We start from the raw sequence: 19,060 nt of genomic DNA, 5'->3' as shown, positions 1-19,060 counted from the left end.
TATGGACGCTGGCATTTTCTCACTGTGAAAATCACAGTGAGAAGCGCGGAAGCGCCTCTAGTGGCTGTCAATGAGACAGCCACTAGAGGCTTGATTAACCCATAGGTAAACATAGCAGTTTCTCTGAAACTGCTATGTTTACAGCAGGCAGGGTTAATCCTAGATGGACCTGGCACCCAGACCACTTCATTAAGCTGAAGTGGTCTGGGTGCCTATAGTGGTCCTTTAAGGGGGAGGCTGGCATAAGTGGGCAAATGAGACCTCACATTAACATCCTTGTAATTTGCAAGCAGTGACTGCAACATAAGAAGAACATACATTGAATTATCTGCAGCAATACCAGAATTGGGAGGGCAGCTATCAAAATGATTTCTTCCTGAAACAGTCAAGGGACATATACATTTCTTAGTCAGGACAAGTTTTTATATAATCCTCTCTCTCACTAAAATCTATGTGTGCGTACAATAGGCAATTTCTAATGCAATAATATTAAAATACATTGCAACATTTAATTGAATATAATTGCTGATTTAAATCGCTTATTAAGATGTGACTGAACTCTAAATATGTAGAGAGCAAATGGATGCAAACCTCTTTATGAATTGGTGAAATCATGGTTTCTTAAGAACGCTTATCAGGGTAGCTAACATATTCTTTGGTTATATTTATATTGATGGTTTTCAAAACATATAGAAACATAGAAACATAGAATGTGACAGCAGATAAGAACCTTTCGGCCCATCTAGTCTGCCCAATTTTCTAAATACTTTCATTAGTCCCTGGCCTTATCTTATAGTTAGGATAGCCTTATGCCTATCCCACGCATGCTTAAACTCCTTTACTGTGTTAACCTCTACCACTTCAGCAGGAAGGCTATTCCATGCATCCACTACCCTCTCAGTAAAGTAATACTTCCTGATATTATTTTTAAACCTTTGTTTTTCTTATTTAAGACTATGTCCTCTTGTTGTGGTAGTTTTTCTCCTTTTAAATAAATTCACTCTCTGGTAAGAGACTATGCAAATCATAATGTATTATGACAGTTGTTGCAAGTCACCTTTTATGAAAGGGTTAATCTAGGGGTTTTAAGCATTCTTTACAGTCACTTCATAGAAGAATTGCATTTCTTTGGAGCAATACTATACAGATACTGTGTGGAGACGTTATATGTCTAAACTGCTAGCAGAATAAGCACTATCTGTGAATGATGCAAATATGTATTCTCTAGGAATGAATCTCACAACTAGGTGACATATTTAAAGATTTCACATGGCTGAGCCATCTCATAAATCTCCTGTTAAGTGATTACCAACAAAAGCAATCCGTTCATACTTTTGGACTTATTTACATTTCTTAGGTCTGGTATTTTTCACAAGTTTAGGCTCTCAAGAAGCAACCTCTGAAGCTCTGAGATGTGCAGTAGTCTTCTGCGGTAATGCAGAGGGTCTCAAGGATGTCACAGTGAAGGCTTCTCACCAAGTTTTAGGACGGTTTGCTAAACCTTAACATAAGAATATAGCTACGACTAGTATGTTGCAACAGCACTGACAATTAAAGTAAAATAAAAAGGTTTGAGAAACGTGGCAGGCACAGGAAGAACCAGCCACTGCCATTCACTGCGGACCATGGCTCCATCACGCGTAAAGGTAAGAGGGGGATAAAGCTATATACCTGGTGCCTATTCTTGAATTTCTTGTATTGATTTCAGAATTTAATTAAAACCATGTTTGTTTTTATAAAGGATTTCTACAGTACTCTCTCTTTCTTTCTTTCTCTCTCTACAATATAAAATAATATAATGTTTCTCATGTAGATTCCTTTTTTTAATTAATAATTTTATCAAAATATATTCTGTCCGGAACCTCTAACAAGCATCAATTTCCCCTCTCGCATGCTTCTCCATTGTGTATTTTTTTATATTACATGTTATTTTTTTTTAATTGTTATTTTTTAAAATATTTTAATTTAAGTTTGTTCCACAGCAACTAAAATGGCAGAAATAGTTCCCTGCCATTCTAGCTGCTATGAAATGCCCAGAGACAAACACATACTCACTTGTACTCATAATTGTTTCCTTCCATGGATGTGGAAAACATAAAAAAAAAAAGGGAGGCCAGTCTCTCCCACATAATTTTGTGATGGTGAAATCTGACTGGACATGTACCCCTAGTAATAATAATGGTGCATTAGTTCAGGTATTTCGTCAAAGGGTTAGTTAAAAGTTCGATATTTAGACCCTTTTTTATGTTGGATTTTTTAAATTTTATTTGATGTATTTTTAGTTTTTTTTTACTAAATAATGGTTTTGCAGTAAGTTAAAGTGATTTTAAAAAAAAATAATCTTATCACCTATGCAATATGAAAGGTCATCTTCAGCCAGTATCTTGTACTGTATCTGTATCTTCAAGCACGTTTTGTTTTCTTACATAATATATGTTAATGTAGTGTCTCTGCTTAACAAATAAATCCAACAATGCAACATGTTGGGAGTTTTCTATGCTGTTCCAAATATTGGAAATTAAATCTAAAATAAAGAAGGGTTTCAGATATGCTGGGTTTAGAGACATGGTGTATCTCCCTTTTCCTAGCCCCCTCTCTTAGTATAAGAGTATTTGGGAAGGGGAACAGAATAGGAGATGGCAGTTACAAAGTCTGGATGTTGTCTGGGAGCATACTGTAAATCCCATTAATCTCAGGCACTGCAGTACACGGTATCACGTTGCATTTTGCCATACCATTATATGGATAGAAAGACAGATACAAATCATCCCATACCAGACATAATTGTAAATCAAAGCAAAATCTCATATGTGATACCACTTTTAATATGCCTATGCTATTAAAAAACCATCAAAATATTTATATCTAAGGTTTTGTAAAACCATCTCCAAATCTAAGGGGTGTAAATTTTCTGTACACAGATCTATCTATGCCAGGGATGGGTAATCTGTGGCCCTCCAGATGTTTTGGACCACATCTCCCTTGATGCTTTGCTAGCATTATGGCCCTAAGAGAATTATGGGAGATGAAGTCCAAAACATCTGGAGGGCTGCAGATTGCCCACCCCTGATCTATGCAATAGGCAAGCTCCCCAAAAATTAGAATGCCCTCTGCATTCAGAAAGAAAAAGTAAACTTCTCTCTCATAAACAGTAAATTATGCGATGCTGACTATGGTTCACAATACTTTTTTTCCCAGGAGTCTGATAAGACCAAGTGGGTATTCTGTAACATTTCATCTATAAATTCTAAATGGTTATTACATAGTTACATAGTTACATAGTTAGATAGCTGTAAAGAGACTTGCGTCCATCAAGTTCAGCCTTCCTCACACCTGTTTTTTGCTGTTGATCCAAAAGAGAAGAAAAAAAAAAAAAAAAAAAAAAACCCCAGTTTGAAGCACAATTTTGCAACAAGCTAGGACAAAAAATTCCTTATTGACCCCAGAATGGCAGTCAGATTTATCCTTGAATCGAGCAGTTATTACCCTACATTGAAAGATTATATCCTTGAATATTCTGTCTTTGCCAGTATGCATCTAGTAGCTGTTTGAACATCTGTATGGACTCTGATAAAACCACTTCTTCAGGCAGAGAATTCCACATCCTGATTGTTCTTACAGTAAAAAAACCTTTCCTTTGCCTTAGACGAAATCTTCTTTCTTCCAGTCTAAACGCATGGCCTCGTGTCCTATGTAAAGTCCGGTTTGTGAATAGATTTCCACACAATGGTTTGTATTGGCCCCAAATATATTTGTATAATGTTATCATATCCCCTCTCAGGCGACGTTTTTCTAAACTAAATAGGTTTAAATTTGTTAACCTTTCTTCATAGCTGATATGTTCCATTCCTTTTATTAATTTTGTAGCCCGCCTCTGCACTTTTTCTAGTGCCATGATATCCTTCTTTAGAACAGGTGCCCAAAATTGCACAGCATATTCAATATGTGGTCTTACCAGTGATTTATAGAGAGGCAAAATGATATTCTCGTCCCGAGAATGAATGCCCTTTTTCATGCATGACAATACCTTACTGGCCTTGGCCACTGCTGATTGACATTGCACATTGTTGCATAGTTTGTTGTCTATAACAATTCCCAAGTCCTTTTCGTGTGTTGTTATCCCTAATTCGCTTCCATTAAGGGTATACGTTGCTTGTGTATTCTTTACGCCGAAGTGCATAACTTTGCATTTTTCAACATTAAATTTCATCAGCCATTTGAGTGCCCAGTCCTCCAGTCTATCTAAATCCCTCTGCAGCAAAGTAATATCTTGCTCACATTGTATTATTTTACAAAGTTTTGTGTCATCTGCAAACACTGAAACATGACTTTCAATGCTGTCTTCAAGATCATTTATAAAAATGTTAAATAGAAGGGGTCCCAGAACAGACCCCTGAGGGACACCACTTGCCACCTCTGTCCAGCTTGAAAATTTACCATTAACGACAACTCTTTGTATTCTGTTTTTAAGCCAATGTTCTACCCAAGAACAAGCCTTTTCATCGAGACCGATTTCCTTGAGTTTGAACACTAATCTTTTGTGCGGAACTGTATCAAATGCCTTGGCAAAATCCAAATAGATCACATCCACTGCAACACCCTGATCTATACTTCTACTTACTTCTTCGTAGAACGCAATCAAGTTAGTTTGACATGACCTGTGCTTCATAAAACCGTGCTGATTTTTGCTGATAACCATATTCTTCTCAAGGAATTCTTGAATATTATCCCTTAATAACCTTTCAAATATTTTACCAGCCACAGAAGTTAAGCTCACAGGTCTATAATTTCCAGGCAAGGATTTTGAACCCTTTTTGAATATAGGAACCACATCTGCCTTCCTCCAATCCTCCGGAACACTTCCTGAAAGAAAAGAATCTTGAAAGATTAAAAACAGAGGTTCACTTATTTCTACACTTAGTTCCTTAAGTACACGTGGATGGATACCGTCAGGCCCTGGAGCTTTGTTTATATTAACTTTCTTTAGTTGCTGCAGCACATTGTCTTGAGTTAACCAATTACAATTATTCTGCAAGTTTTTAGTAGCAATCATTTGCACATCTATTGCCATGGGTTCTTCTTTAATATATACGGAGGAGAAATAGTTATTTAGAATTCCTGCCTTTTCTTGATCTTCATGAACTAACACCCCTGTTTCAGTTTTAAGTGTACCTATACTTTCATTTTTGGGTTTTTTGGAATTTATGTACTTAAAAAATGCTTTGGGGTTGGTTTTGCTCTCTTTAGCTATCATTTTTTCATTTTGAAGTTTAGCAAGTTTAATTGCCTTTTTGCACGCATTATTTGCTTTCTTATATCTTTTATAAGATGCATCTGATTTATCTGATTTAAATGCTTTAAATGCCCTTTTCTTATTTTTAATCTCTTGTTTTACTTCTCTACTAAGCCACATTGGTTTTAATTTGTTTCTTTTATACTTATTTCCCAATGGTACATACTGAGAAATGTACCTTTCTAATATTTGTTGGAAGACGATCCATTTATCCTCAGTGTTCTTTTCACTAAAGAGTTTATGCCAGTCAATATATTGTAAAGCTTCCCTTATCTTATTGAAATTGGCCTTTTTAAAATTATATGTTTTAGTATACCCCATGTGCTTTTGTTTTTTTGAGTTTATTTAAAAGGACACTATATTGTGATCACTATTTCCCAAGTGCTCACCTACTTGAATGTTGGTCAAAAGATCAACGTTGTTTGTTAAAACCAGGTCCAGACAAGCATCCATTCTAGTTGGTGCTTGTACAAGTTGTGACATGAAGTTGTCATTTAACAAGTTTAAAAACCTAATTCCCTTTGCTGAGTTACTAGTCCCTATGTCCCAATTTATGTCTGGGTAATTAAAATCTCCAATAATTAAAGTGTTACCAAGATTTGCAGCTTTCTCAATTTGCTCAAACAGCTGTTGTTCCTCGTCAATATTAACATTAGGTGGTTTATAACATATCCCACTATTAGACCACTATCTCCATATAACAATCTCAAAATGTGTTCCATTTCATGGTTAGCTATCTGTAAGGAGTTTAGTACTCAGTACAGTTCAACCTGCAACGGTAACAGATTCCCAACACCTTTAATATTCCTTCCCAAATTTTATTTTTTTACTTAATGGAAATAATAAAAAAACCAAACAATGTATATATATATACATTTTACCATTGTCTTTGTATAGTTTTTGATTTTGTATGCAATGATTTTGTTTTAGTAGACTTTCTTTATGTATCTATTAATTCTATGAGTGATGGATATATATATATATATATATATATATATATATATATATATATATATATATATATATATAAGGTGTAGTTTATAGGTTATTAGGGCAGGCTATTGAATTTCTGTTGTCACTGTGAAGATGATTTTCTGCTTGCTATTCTCACATAAATTACATTTCACGTCTTTTTAAATCTTTTGATTAAAGATCCTTTATTTCTTTGTATTTGATCTTCATAACGTTATAAATGGATTATTTAATGTTCTAGGAATATGTTCAGTTTGCTCACAACAAAATATAAGATCAGCTTAATGCAAGCTGAGAGAAGAGGTGTAGCAGCAATATTCCTGAGAATTTCTTACACCTATCTGTCTGAATCGCAAGTTAGAGCGAACAAATAACCATCTTACTAGGTCTTGCCTTACTGAATAGTGCTTTATGTTGCTGCTATTTGCACGATTCATGGAAGAGATACCAACCTCTAGGGTGGAATGTTTAGTCTATGGAAAGCACACATTTCATGTCTTTGACTTCCCAATGCCCTTTGAGGGTCTTGTCTCAACCTGAGGAAATATTGAAGCAAAGTACAATCATGACCTATAAAATCTTTAAGCTGCCTCAGTGCTACAGCATTGCTTAATTACAGGTTTATGGGAGATTCTACACTTCTAAGATTCTATGACTGTAACATGGAACAAATAGCCAGTGCTGCACATAGGGCCTAATGTGCAATGCTGTGATTTTCTAACATGAGTCCAGCTTAATTAGGCCATTCATTCTATCTACTACCTTAGCACACACTTCCTCCAGGTTGGGCCGTGGTGTAAGGAAACCTGAGTGATTTACGGCTGCCAAACCATGTAGACAGTGGACACAGGGTTTCTGGATACACTGGTAAGAAGCCAGAGTGGAGGTCCAGGAGCCTTGTTAGGAACAATTCTATCAAAGGAACACTGCAAAGCGCCATTGCCACTTAAACCCACTGTAGTGGTTAGGGTTCCAGCCAGGAGTGTCATTTCCATTGTATGTAGTCAAACCATTTCAGTACATTTTGATGTCTTATTTGGGTTCCGCTTTCCTGCGTCTCATTTTTTTTTGGTTAAGAATCCAGTTAGCCAAGCTGGGCCTGGAAGCTTGGGGAGCGAATTGTCAGACTAAGGGAACCGTGCTAACCAGCAATGCTAACATTATGAAGCTGTCCTCGAGAGTGCCCCCGGCGTGCCTCGATGCCTGTTCTAACCTTACCTGAAATCCCGATGTACATATGTATGTCACGAGATGACACCATTGGAACTGTACCGGTATTTACCCTACTTTGTACTTTCCCTCCCTTTTTGATTCTGTAACCCTCACCCCTACCAACCTACGACTGAAAATCAAAAATAAAGAATGTATTAAAAAAGAGCTAATCAGGGCCATACTGGACCAGAATCATTGGCTGAAGGTGTAGACCAGTACTGTAAGCACTGAGTCCTTAACAGCTCTGCTCTATATTCCAAAGTGCATGGAATAAGGTGAAGGGTAGGGGGCTCTCATAATCTCTGGTATGTGTTTTTAAAATCCTGTAGCATTTCCACCATATTTCCTAATCCATACCCTGTGGTTATATTGCACTTGCACTCTACTTCCCCACCTTCCAATTATTAAAGTAACACTACAGGGTTAGGAATACAAATATGTCAACAGCTCCCCACCTCAAGTGTTTGTGAATGAGAGGTTTTACATTTCACTGTAAAACAAAAATAATAATAATAATTAAACTTTGTTGACCCTAAAGTGGCACTATCAAACAACAGAACCACTACATCTTGGTGTAAAGGTTATGTTGCCTAGTGTCTGTGGATGCTATTTTCCAGTTGTATGTTAAATTATTTCCAAGCAGTTTGAATTTGTCAATTTATAGCCAAACTTGGCTGCAGTGTTGAGGACAGGTTAGGCTTAGATTTAATTAACGTTACATTTGAAAACACCCAATAAATAGAATTTTAAACTACTGTTTTTCATGTGTGCTCCCGAGCCAGATCAAAAGCATCCACCACCCTGTACATCTGTAGATTTGAATTCATGTGCAACAGCTGAGTTATCTTTATGCAGTTCTATCACTAGGGGGAGCTCCCGCATCTTTTATAATTGTCATTCATGTATTCTCTTTTTCTAAAATGTACATCTCTGCAGCAGTACATCAAAATCCCAGGTATGAACATAAACAGTTTATCAAAATCTCCATAAGACATATGTTAATAAATGAATTGTAAAATGTCGTTTGGAATCGTCACAGTTAAATCTTCTTAATTACTTCTTGTCTTCAGTTGATTAATATATATATATATATATACGTCTTTTGTGTATATAGTCTTGGGCCAAATGCTCGCCACAATAATATATGTCTATATTATTGAAAAGTACTAATACGCAATCTGACTTACGGTTTCTTCAGGTTTATTCTTAGTTACTGATACATAATAAAACAACAAAGGATGTTACAGGATAATGGATGTTCAACAGCAGATGGTAATTGCTGGACTCCTGACGTCCTTACATCTTTACATCGAGAGAGAACCAGAGAGAGCTCAGAGAGCCAAGAGCGAAGAGAGCGAGACCTCGTGTCCCTCTGTTACTATATAGAAGTGCCCATACTGACGTCAGAGCATACTCTTGCCATATGAGGAAATTCTCCATATAAAGACCACCCCAAATCTCTTATACAGCAAATTCCAGAGACTTCATGGTACAGAATAGGAAACACCATCTGTTCTGTTTACCCCATTAGACAGCCACACCTTAATATGTATTTAAATAGGAATATACAGAATATGCAATATTCTACATGAATACATATATATTTATATAGAAGAAAAAAATGGATGCCACTTCTGTGAAATAGATGCAGGCAGGCAAGTCGCAGGGGGTGGGGATACAACCCTAAATTTGGGGTCCTGTAGCACCAATTTTTTTTTTTTTTTGCTGACAGGCTGCACTGCTCTCCATTGTCAGCAGGGCTGGCGCTCCCTATAGGCAAACTAGGGCGCTGCTTAAGGGGGGGCACATACACATTCAGACACACACATACACTTAAAGACACATACACATTCAGACACATACACTTACAGACACACACATACACATTCAGACACACACATACACATTCAGACACACACATACACATTCAGACACACACATACACATTCAGACACACACATACACATTCAGACACTTACAGACACACACAAATTATTAATATTAAATGTCCACCCAGCCTCCTTACCTGGAGGCCAGTGGGGCTTCTGTGCGGCTGGCGGCAGAGTTCCTGTCAGATGCGGCGAGGGAGCTGTGTTCTCTCTGCTCTGCTCCCTCGTGGGCTGTCTACCGATGCCGGGAGCCGGAATATGACATCATATTCCAGTTCCTGGCATCAGCAAACGTTGTGCGAGGGAGCAGAGAACACAACTCCCTCGCCGCGTCTGACAGGAACTCTGCCACCCGATGGGGGGGCGATTAGGTGGCCAGTGGTCGCAGGGTTCGTGGCTGCGTGGCGACCATGGTAGGTAAGCCACTGGGTCCCTCCCAGACATCCATTGCGGTGGCGGACGTGCGCGGGCGCTTTAATTCCTTGCTCCCGCCCCTTCCCCTGTTCATGGGGAGAAGTGGGTGGGAGCATAACAGGATCAGGAAATATGCTTAGAAAGGACGTCATGGGCAGCCAGGCGCAGGCAACGAACAGCAATGAAGGTAAGGTATGTCAGAGAATTTGTGTTAGTCTGCTTGAGTCAGTATGTTTATGTATGTCAGTCTGTATTGGTCAGTGTGTGTATGTCATGTGTGTAATGTCTGTCTGTATGGGTCAGTGAGTGTCTGTATGGGCAGGTGTGTGTCTGTATAGGTCAGTGTGTCTATCTGTATGGGTCAGTGTGTGTCTGTATGGGTCAGTGTGTCTGTCTGTATGGGTAAGTGTCTGTGTGTGCAGGGCCGGTGCAAGGATTTTTGCCGCCCTAGGCAAAAGTAAAGTTTGCCGCCCCCCATGTGACATCACAATGCCCCACCCATATGATCTGCCATGTTAACTAACGCCAGTGCTGCAGTGCCGCTGTGTTTACATTAAAAGTCCTGCAGGGACAGGCTATAGACACCAGAACCACTACATTAAGCTGCAGTGGTTCTGGGGACTATAGTGTTTCTTTAATGTGAGGTAAATTAGAGATTAGTGCCACGAATAATATACTAGATTGCCTACTTACAACCAGATGAGGATGATGATGGGCTCTAGCTGCAGTCTGGCACCACTGGTGTGGTGTAGAACTGGATCTCTGGAGGCTGTTTGTAACTGTAGTCACAAAAATCAATGTTCTGGGAGAACGGGAAGCAGCTCCCTTTTTTGGGGGCCCTTTACACAGCTCAGGGTCGGCCTTCATGTTCCACCAATGAGTTTGTTCACAGGGGGTGGAGTGTGTAGGGGATGTCCTGATATGTGTGTAAGGAATGCATTGTGTGAATCTGTGTATGTACGGGATGCAGTGTGTGCATCTGTAAGGTGTGCATTGAGTGGGTAAGGAATGCATTGTGTGTGTGTGTGTGATGGATGTCAATCTCTTTCTCCCTCCCTCCCCACTCTCTTTCTCCCCCCTCCCTCCCTCCTTCCCTCCCCACTCTCTTTCTCCCCCCTCCCTCCCTCCCTCCCCACTCTCTTTCACCTCCCTCCCTCCCTCCCCACTCTCTTTCTCCCCCCTCCCTCCCTCCCTCCCTCCCTCCCCACTCTCTTTCTCCCCCCTCCCTCCCTCCCTCCCTCCCCACTCTCTTTCTCCCCACTCTCTTTCTCCCCCCTCCCTCCCTCCCTCCCTCCCCACTCTCTTTCTCCCCCCTCCCTCCCCACTCTCTTTCTCCCCCCTCCCTCCCTCCCTCCCCACTCTCTTTCTCCCCCCTCCCTCCCTCCCTCCCCACTCTCTTTCTCCCCCCTCCCTCCCTCCCTCCCTCCCCACTCTCTTTCTCCCCCCTCCCTCCCTCCCTCCCCACTCTCTTTCTCCCCCTCCCTCCCTCCCTCCCTCCCTCCCCACTCTCTTTCTCCCCCCTCCCTCCCTCCCTCCCCACTCTCTTTCTCCCCCCTCCCTCCCTCCCTCCCTCCCCACTCTCTTTCTCCCCCCTCCCTCCCTCCCTCCCTCCCCACTCTCTTTCTCCCCCCTCCCTCCCTCCCTCCCTCCCCACTCTCTTTCTCCCCCCTCCCTCCCTCCCTCTCCACTCTCTTTCTCCCCCCTCCCTCCCCACTCTCTTTCTCCTCCCTCCCTCCCTCCCTCCCTCCCCACTCTCTTTCTCCCCCCTCCCTCCCTCCCTCCCTCCCCACTCTCTTTCTCCCCCCTCCCTCCCTCCCTCCCTCCCCACTCTCTTTCTCCCCCCTCCCTCCCTCCCTCCCTCCCCACTCTCTTTCTCCCCCCTCCCTCCCTCCCTCCCTCCCCACTCTCTTTCTCCCCCCTCCCTCCCTCCCCACTCTCTTTCTCCCCCCTCCCTCCCTCCCTCCCTCCCCACTCTCTTTCTCCCCCCTCCCTCCCTCCCTCCCCACTCTCTTTCTCCCCCCTCCCTCCCTCCCTCCCTCCCCACTCTCTTTCTCCCCCCTCCCTCCCTCCCTCCCTCCCCACTCTCTTTCTCCCCCCTCCCTCCCTCCCTCCCTCCCCACTCTCTTTCTCCCCCCTCCCTCCCTCCCTCCCTCCCCACTCTCTTTCTCCCCCCTCCCTCCCTCCCTCCCTCCCCACTCTCTTTCTCCCCCTCCCTCCCCACTCTCTTTCTCCCCCTCCCTCCCCACTCTCTTTCTCCCCCTCCCTCCCCACTCTCTTTCTCCCCCTCCCTCCCCACTCTCTTTCTCCCCCTCCCTCCCCACTCTCTTTCTCCCCCTCCCTCCCCACTCTCTTTCTCCCCCTCCCTCCCCACTCTCTTTCTCCCCCTCCCCACTCTCTTTCTCCCCCTCCCCACTCTCTTTCTCCCCCTCCCCACTCTCTTTCTCCCCCCTCCTTCCCTCCCTCCCCTTCTCCCCCCTCCTTCCCTCCCACCCTCCTTCTCCCCCTCCTTCTCCCCCCTCCCTCCCTCCCCACTCTCCTTCTCCCCCCACCTCTATTGTAGCGTGGCCAAGCTCTGTATGGTCCGCGGGTACAGGGAGCTTTTGTTTCCTGTACCCGGCCGGACTAACAGGAAGTGCACACTCAGAATGCACTTTCTGTTAGTCCAGCCGGGTACAGGAGACTGATGCTCCCTGTACCCGCAGACCATACAGCCCTCATGGACGCACCAGCCCGGGCAAAGCTGCAGCTGCGTGAGGCTTTCTACAGAGCGCTCGGGCGGCTGCAGCATAAGGGGGGCTGGCGCTCCTGGCGGCGCCCCTTCCCAAGGGGAGCCCTAGGCAGCTGCCTAGTCTGCCTAACAGGTAGCGCCGGCCCTGTGTGTGTGCATGGGTCACTGTGTGTCTGCATGTGTCAATGTGTGTGCCTGCATGGGTCAGTGTGTCAGGGCCGGCGCTTCCTATAAGGTGAACTAGGCAGCCGCCTAGGGTGCCATATAGGAGGGGACGCCCTGCGCCCCCATCGTCGGCCCTTTTAATGCTGCAGCCGCCTGAGCGTTCTGTAAAGAGCCTGACAGTCCAGCCGGGTACAGGAAACAGAAGGTCCTGTATCGCAGACTGAAGAGGAACTCAGCCACGCTACAGGGAAGGGCAGGTGAGAAGAACATTGGGAGGGGGAGGGGAGTAAGTAGGACACAGGGAGGGGAGGAAGGGGAGTAAGAAGGACACAGGGAGGGGAGAGGAGTGAGAAGAACATAGGGGGGAGTAAGAAGGACACGGAGGGGGGAGTAGTAAGAAGAACACGGGGGGAGTAGTAAGAAGAACATAGGGAGGGGGGAGTAGTAAGAAGAACATAGGGGGGAGTGAGAAAAACATGGGGGGAGTAAGAAGAACATAGGGGGAGTTGTAAGAAGAACATAGGGAGGGGGGAGTAGTAAGAAGAACATATGGAGGGGTAGTAAGAAGAAGATAGGGGGAAGGCATAAAGAACATAGGGGGAGTAAGAAGAACATAAGGGGGAGGAGTAAGAAAAACATAGGGGGGAGTAAGAAGAACATAGGAGGGGGGAGTAAGAAGAACATGGGGGAGGAGTAAAAAGAACATAGGGGGAGTAAGAAGAACACGGGGAGAGTGAGAAGAACACAGGGAGGGGGTGAGAAGAACACAGGGAGGGAGGAGGTGAGGACAAGGGGAGATGAGAACACAGGGAGGAGGGGTGAGGAGAACACGTGGGGTGGGGGGGTGAAAAGAGACCGGTAGGGGAGGGTGGGGGGAGAGGAGAGACCACTAAGGGTCAGGGGAGAACTCTAAGGGACGGAAGGGAGAGCTCTATAGGACAGTGGGCAGGACAGGCAGCTCTTTCACACTACGCGCACACACACACACAATGCATCCCTACACACACGAACACAACATGCTTCCCTTACACACAGAGAAACACCCTTACACATAAAGACAATGCATACTTTGCACACATACACAGAAACACACAATACATCCCTTATACACAAACACACACTGTTTTCTATCTCTTACACAAAAACACACTGCTTCCACTACTGTCAGGGTACCTGTGGTCTCTACCTCCGAAAGAGGTAGAGACTTAGCTGTTCCTCCATCCAGACGGTCTGATGGCTCCCTTCCCCGCGGTCTATCCGGTCATGCTAGGCCGGCCGCGAGGGAGTGACTGCCTTTTACAGCATCTAGGCAGGAAGTAGTCATCAGTACACTCCCCCGGAACAACCTGTCAGTCAATGGCTGCAGGACCAATCAGGACGCCTTGGGGGCGTGGTTACTGCTCTGAACAGGGTATTTAACAGAGCTTCTTTCATTAGCTCATTGCCCTGTCGTGGTTCTAGCTTGTTCTAGTCACTCAGTGCTTGTGTATTCTATTATCCCTTTTGGTTTTGACCCGGCTTGTTTACCTTACTCTGCTTATCTCTGTTACCCTTGATTCGGCTTGTCTCTCGCTTACCTGTCTTCTGTTACCCTCGACCTCGGCTTGTCTTTGACCATTCTATACTGTACTACTTACGTTAGTCCGGCCATTCTAAGGTCCGGTATACGTATCTGGCTACTGTTTGTACTCTGCGTGTTGGATCCCTGTCCCGATCCTGACATTACGACAGGGCCAATGGATCCTGCAAGTACAAACAGTCAGCTGGCTGCTCCTGATCCTAGGTTTGAAGCCATGGATCACAGAATGGATCAGATGGCGCTTGCGCTACAGGCTCTATTAGCTTGTGCCAATAAACCACCAGAGGAGATACGTAATACCCCTGTTTCTCCTGTCGGTTCAGGTCTAGAGGTAGCCACAGTGGGTGCTTCTTCTCACATTACCCCCCCAGTACGCTATGGTGGGGCTCCTGAGAAGTGTCGTGGTTTTTTAAACCAAATTAGTATCCACTTTGAATTGCAACCTCGCTCTTATCCTACAGATAGGGCAAAAGTAGGATTTATTATCACCCTACTCATTGAGAAAGCTCTGAGATGGGCCAACCCACTATGGGAGAACGATAATCCATTAGTTTATAACTATAACGCATTTGTAGCTGCTTTTAGAAGAACATTTGACCCTCCAGGTAGAAAGGTTAATGCAGCCAGATTACTGTTGCGCCTGAGACAGGAGAACCGAACACTGGTGGATTATGCACTAGAGTTCAGGTCTCTGGCGGCAGAAATCAAGTGGAATGAGCAGGCGTATATGGATGTATTTTTGAATGGCCTATCTGATGTAATCCTTGATGAGGTTGCTACCAGAGAACTCCCTGAGAATTTAGAGGATTTAATTTCGTTCATCTCTCGTATAGATGAACGTCTAAGAGAGAGACAGAACACTCGAGAGGGGAACCAGAGACCTTCTTTTAGGTTAGCTCCCGCTTTTCCAAGTCCTGACTCCACGATATCTTTGCTTACTGAACCTATGCAGATAGGGTATACCCGCCTCTCTGAGGAGGAAAGACAGCACAGGAGAAGAGAGGGTTTGTGTATGTATTGTGGAGCCAAAGGTCATTTACTCTCGAACTGTTCTAACCGCCCGGGAAACGCTCGCACCTAAGTCTCTCTAGAGGACGGGCCTTGGGTGTTTCTATTTTGTCCTCTACTCCTGATTATAAAGATCACAGGCTTCTGCTACCAGTTTCCTTAACTTGGGGGAAGGAAGTAGTAAGGGCTATGGCATTGATAGATTCCGGTGCTGCTGAGAATTTTATCGACCAAGCCTTTGCTAGTAAGAACAATTTCCCATCCCAGCTAAGGGAGACACCTTTGGCCGTTGAGGCCATAGATGGTAGACCACTACTAGACCCTGTTATCTTTCGTGAGACCATACCCATTAATTTAAATGTGGGTATCCTACACGTGGAGAATTTATCTCTTCTGCTCATTTCGTCTCCTTCCGTTCCCATAGTTCTGGGGTACCCATGGTTGAAAAAACATAACCCTATTATCGATTGGGAGTTAGGAGAGATACTCTCGTGGGGCCAGGGCTGCCAGGATCGGTGTTTGTGCAAGGTTTCTCCATTAGCTAATATTAACATACCGGAGAATCCTACTCAGTCCACAGAAAGACAAATACCAGACCTTTACCTAGACTTAAGGGCAGTGTTTGACAAGAAGAATGCCGATTCTTTGCCTCCACACAGGTCATTTGACTGTAAGATTAAGCTTCTACCCGGCACTATGCCTCCGAGGGGCCATGTATATCCTTTGTCTGTTCAGGAAAACTCGGTTCTAGAGGAGTATATTCGGGAGAATTTAGAAAAGGGATTCATCAGGAGGTCTTCTTCTCCGGCCGGGGCTGGGTTCTTTTTCATTAAGAAGAAGGATGGCACGCTGAGACCTTGTATCGATTACCGAGGCTTGAATAAAATAACTGTCAGAAATGCCTATCCTATCCCACTGATTACCGAGTTATTTGATCGTCTTAAGGGCTCCAAAATCTTCACCAAGTTAGATCTCAGAGGGGCTTACAATTTGGTGAGAATCCAGCAAGGTCACGAGTGGATGACGGCATTCAATACCCGGTATGGCCATTACGAATACACTGTTATGCCATTTGGACTATGCAATGCTCCTGCAGTATTTCAAGATTTGATTAATGAGGTACTTAGGGAGTTTCAGCATGATTGTGTTATTGTTTACCTGGACGACATACTAATACACTCTAAGGAGATTGAGACTCACCATAGACAGGTCAGAAAGGTATTACACAAGCTGCTGCAACATGGTCTATATTGCAAATTGGAGAAGTGCAGTTTTGATCAGTCTCAGGTAGACTTTCTTGGATACGTGATTTCTGGGGAGGGTTTTAAAATGGATCCTGTAAAACTTCAATCTATTTTAGACTGGCCCTTGCCCAAAGGACTCAAGGCTATCCAAAGGTTTATTGGTTTTTCCAACTACTATAGGCGCTTCATTAAAGGATACTCCTCTATCATTGCGCCTATTACCAATATGACCAAACAAGGGGCTGATACTAAGTTCTGGTCTAAGGAAGCTCTGGGTGCTTTCAAGACTCTCAAGGAACTTTTTGCCTCGGCTCCCATTCTAGTCCATGCTGATACGACTCTGCCTTTCTTGCTCGAGGTCGATGCCTCTGAGACAGCAGTTGGGGCTGTTCTGTCTCAAAGGTTAGGGGTGGATAAACCGTTACACCCTTGTGGTTTCTTCTCTAAGAAATTTTCTGGGCCTGAGAGCAGATATGACATCGGGGAAAGGGAACTGTTAGCAGTCATTAAAGCCTTAAAGGAGTGGAGACATTTGTTGGAGGGGACCCTACACCCTATTACGATTTTGACGGACCACAAAAACTTGTCCTATATTGGGGAGGCTAAGCGCTTATCCTCTAGACAAGCTCGTTGGTCCTTATTCCTGACTCACTTCAATTATGTACTGACTTACAGACCTGGTTCTAAAAACTCTAAAGCCGATGCATTATCTCGCCAATATGAACCTTCTACTGTACCTGAACCAGTTCTTTCTTCTATAGTTCCGAAATGCAATATCATTGCTAATACGAATCTCAGGATTCATTCTCCATTACTGGCCGAGATCATTAAGTTGCAACATCTAGCACCTAAACAGACTCCTGCGGGCCGTCATTTCGTTCCTCCTGCTCTTCAACTGGAACTTTTACAGTGTTTACATAATAGCAAGATGGCGGGACATCCTGGTATTCGCAAAACTTACGCGTTGATCTCTAAGGACTTCTGGTGGCCTGCTTTACGGAGGGACATTGAGGAGTTCATCGCTGCATGTGAAGTTTGTACTAAAACCAAACAACCCCATACGCTTCCATGTGGATTCCTGCAACCCTTGGAGGTTCCAGAAAAACCATGGTCCTGTTTGGCCATGGACTTTATTGTCGATCTACCTATCTCTAAAAGACAGACTGTTATCCTCACCGTGGTTGACAGGTTTACTAAGATGGCACACTTCATTCCCCTGCCTAAACTCCCGTCTTCTCCCGAATTGGCAGAGATATTCGCTAAGGAGATTTTTCGCCTACATGGGATACCCTCTCAAATTGTATCGGACAGAGGCTCCCAATTTGTTTCCCGCTTTTGGAGGTCCTTCTGCTCTCAACTTGGTATTAAATTAAACTTTTCTTCTGCCTATCATCCTCAGTCTAACGGAGCTGCTGAACGTACCAACCAGAAAATTGAACAATATTTACGATGCTTTGTTTCTGAACACCAGGATGATTGGGTCGGTTTGATTCCTTGGGCGGAGTTTGCACACAACAATCTCGTTTGCGATTCTACTCATTCAAGCCCCTTCTTCATGAATTATGGTTTTCATCCGTCTATTCTTCCTTCGGATTCCCCTTCCCAGGGGGTGCCGTCGGTTGATGTTCATGTTGCCAATTTGAGGAAGTTGTGGGATCAAACTCGACAAATCCTTGTGCACAACTCTATGTTGGTCAAGAAACACGCTGATAAACGTAGAAGGGCGGCTCCGGTCTTTGTTCCAGGTGATAGGGTATGGCTGAGCACGAGGAACATCCGTTTAAAAGTGCCCTCCATGAAGTTCGCTCCTCGTTATATTGGACCCTACAGGGTGCTGACCCGTATCAATCCAGTTGCGTATCGTTTAGCTCTTCCTAATACCTTACGCATCCCGAACTCGTTTCACGTTTCATTGCTGAAACCACTCATATGTAACAGATTTTCCTCCACAATAGCCCCTCCTCGCCCCGTTCAGGTGGAGGGTCAGGAGGAGTATGAGGTTAACTCTATTATTGATTCTCGAATCTCCCGGGGGAGAGTACAATATCTGGTTGATTGGAAGGGATATGGTCCTGAGGAGAGGAGTTGGGTACCTCAGGAGGATGTTCATGCTCCCCGTCTCCGCAGGGCGTATCACTCTCGCTTCCCATCTCGTCCCGGTTCATTCCGCCCGGTGGGCGTATCTGAGAGGGGGGGTACTGTCAGGGTACCTGTGGTCTCTACCTCCGAAAGAGGTAGAGACTTAGCTGTTCCTCCATCCAGACGGTCTGATGGCTCCCTTCCCCGCGGTCTATCCGGTCATGCTAGGCCGGCCGCGAGGGAGTGACTGCCTTTTACAGCATCTAGGCAGGAAGTAGTCATCAGGACACTCCCCCGGAACAACCTGTCAGTCAATGGCTGCAGGACCAATCAGGACGCCTTGGGGGCGTGGTTACTGCTCTGAACAGGGTATTTAACAGAGCTTCTTTCATTAGCTCATTGCCCTGTCGTGGTTCTAGCTTGTTCTAGTCACTCAGTGCTTGTGTATTCTATTATCCCTTTTGGTTTTGACCCGGC

The 19,060-nt window shown here is 44.2% G+C and overlaps 1 protein-coding gene across 1 annotated transcript in view; it reads left to right on the top strand.

The window, feature by feature from the left end:
- The first annotated feature begins 1,399 nt into the window (after window positions 1–1,399).
- Window positions 1,400–19,060, top strand: part of LOC134607931 (collagen alpha-1(IX) chain-like) — a 103,527-nt gene continuing 85,866 nt past the window's right edge. Inside the window, exon 1 of the mRNA XM_063450527.1 lies at window positions 1,400–1,646. Coding sequence (XP_063306597.1) covers window positions 1,626–1,646 — 21 coding nt within the window. The 5' untranslated portion in view covers window positions 1,400–1,625. The remainder of the gene's footprint in view (window positions 1,647–19,060) is intronic.

Source organism: Pelobates fuscus, chromosome 4 (assembly GCF_036172605.1).
Source record: "Pelobates fuscus isolate aPelFus1 chromosome 4, aPelFus1.pri, whole genome shotgun sequence".
In the NCBI taxonomy this organism is placed as follows: Eukaryota; Metazoa; Chordata; class Amphibia; order Anura; family Pelobatidae; genus Pelobates; species Pelobates fuscus.
This window is presented reverse-complemented; position numbering and strand designations above follow the sequence as displayed.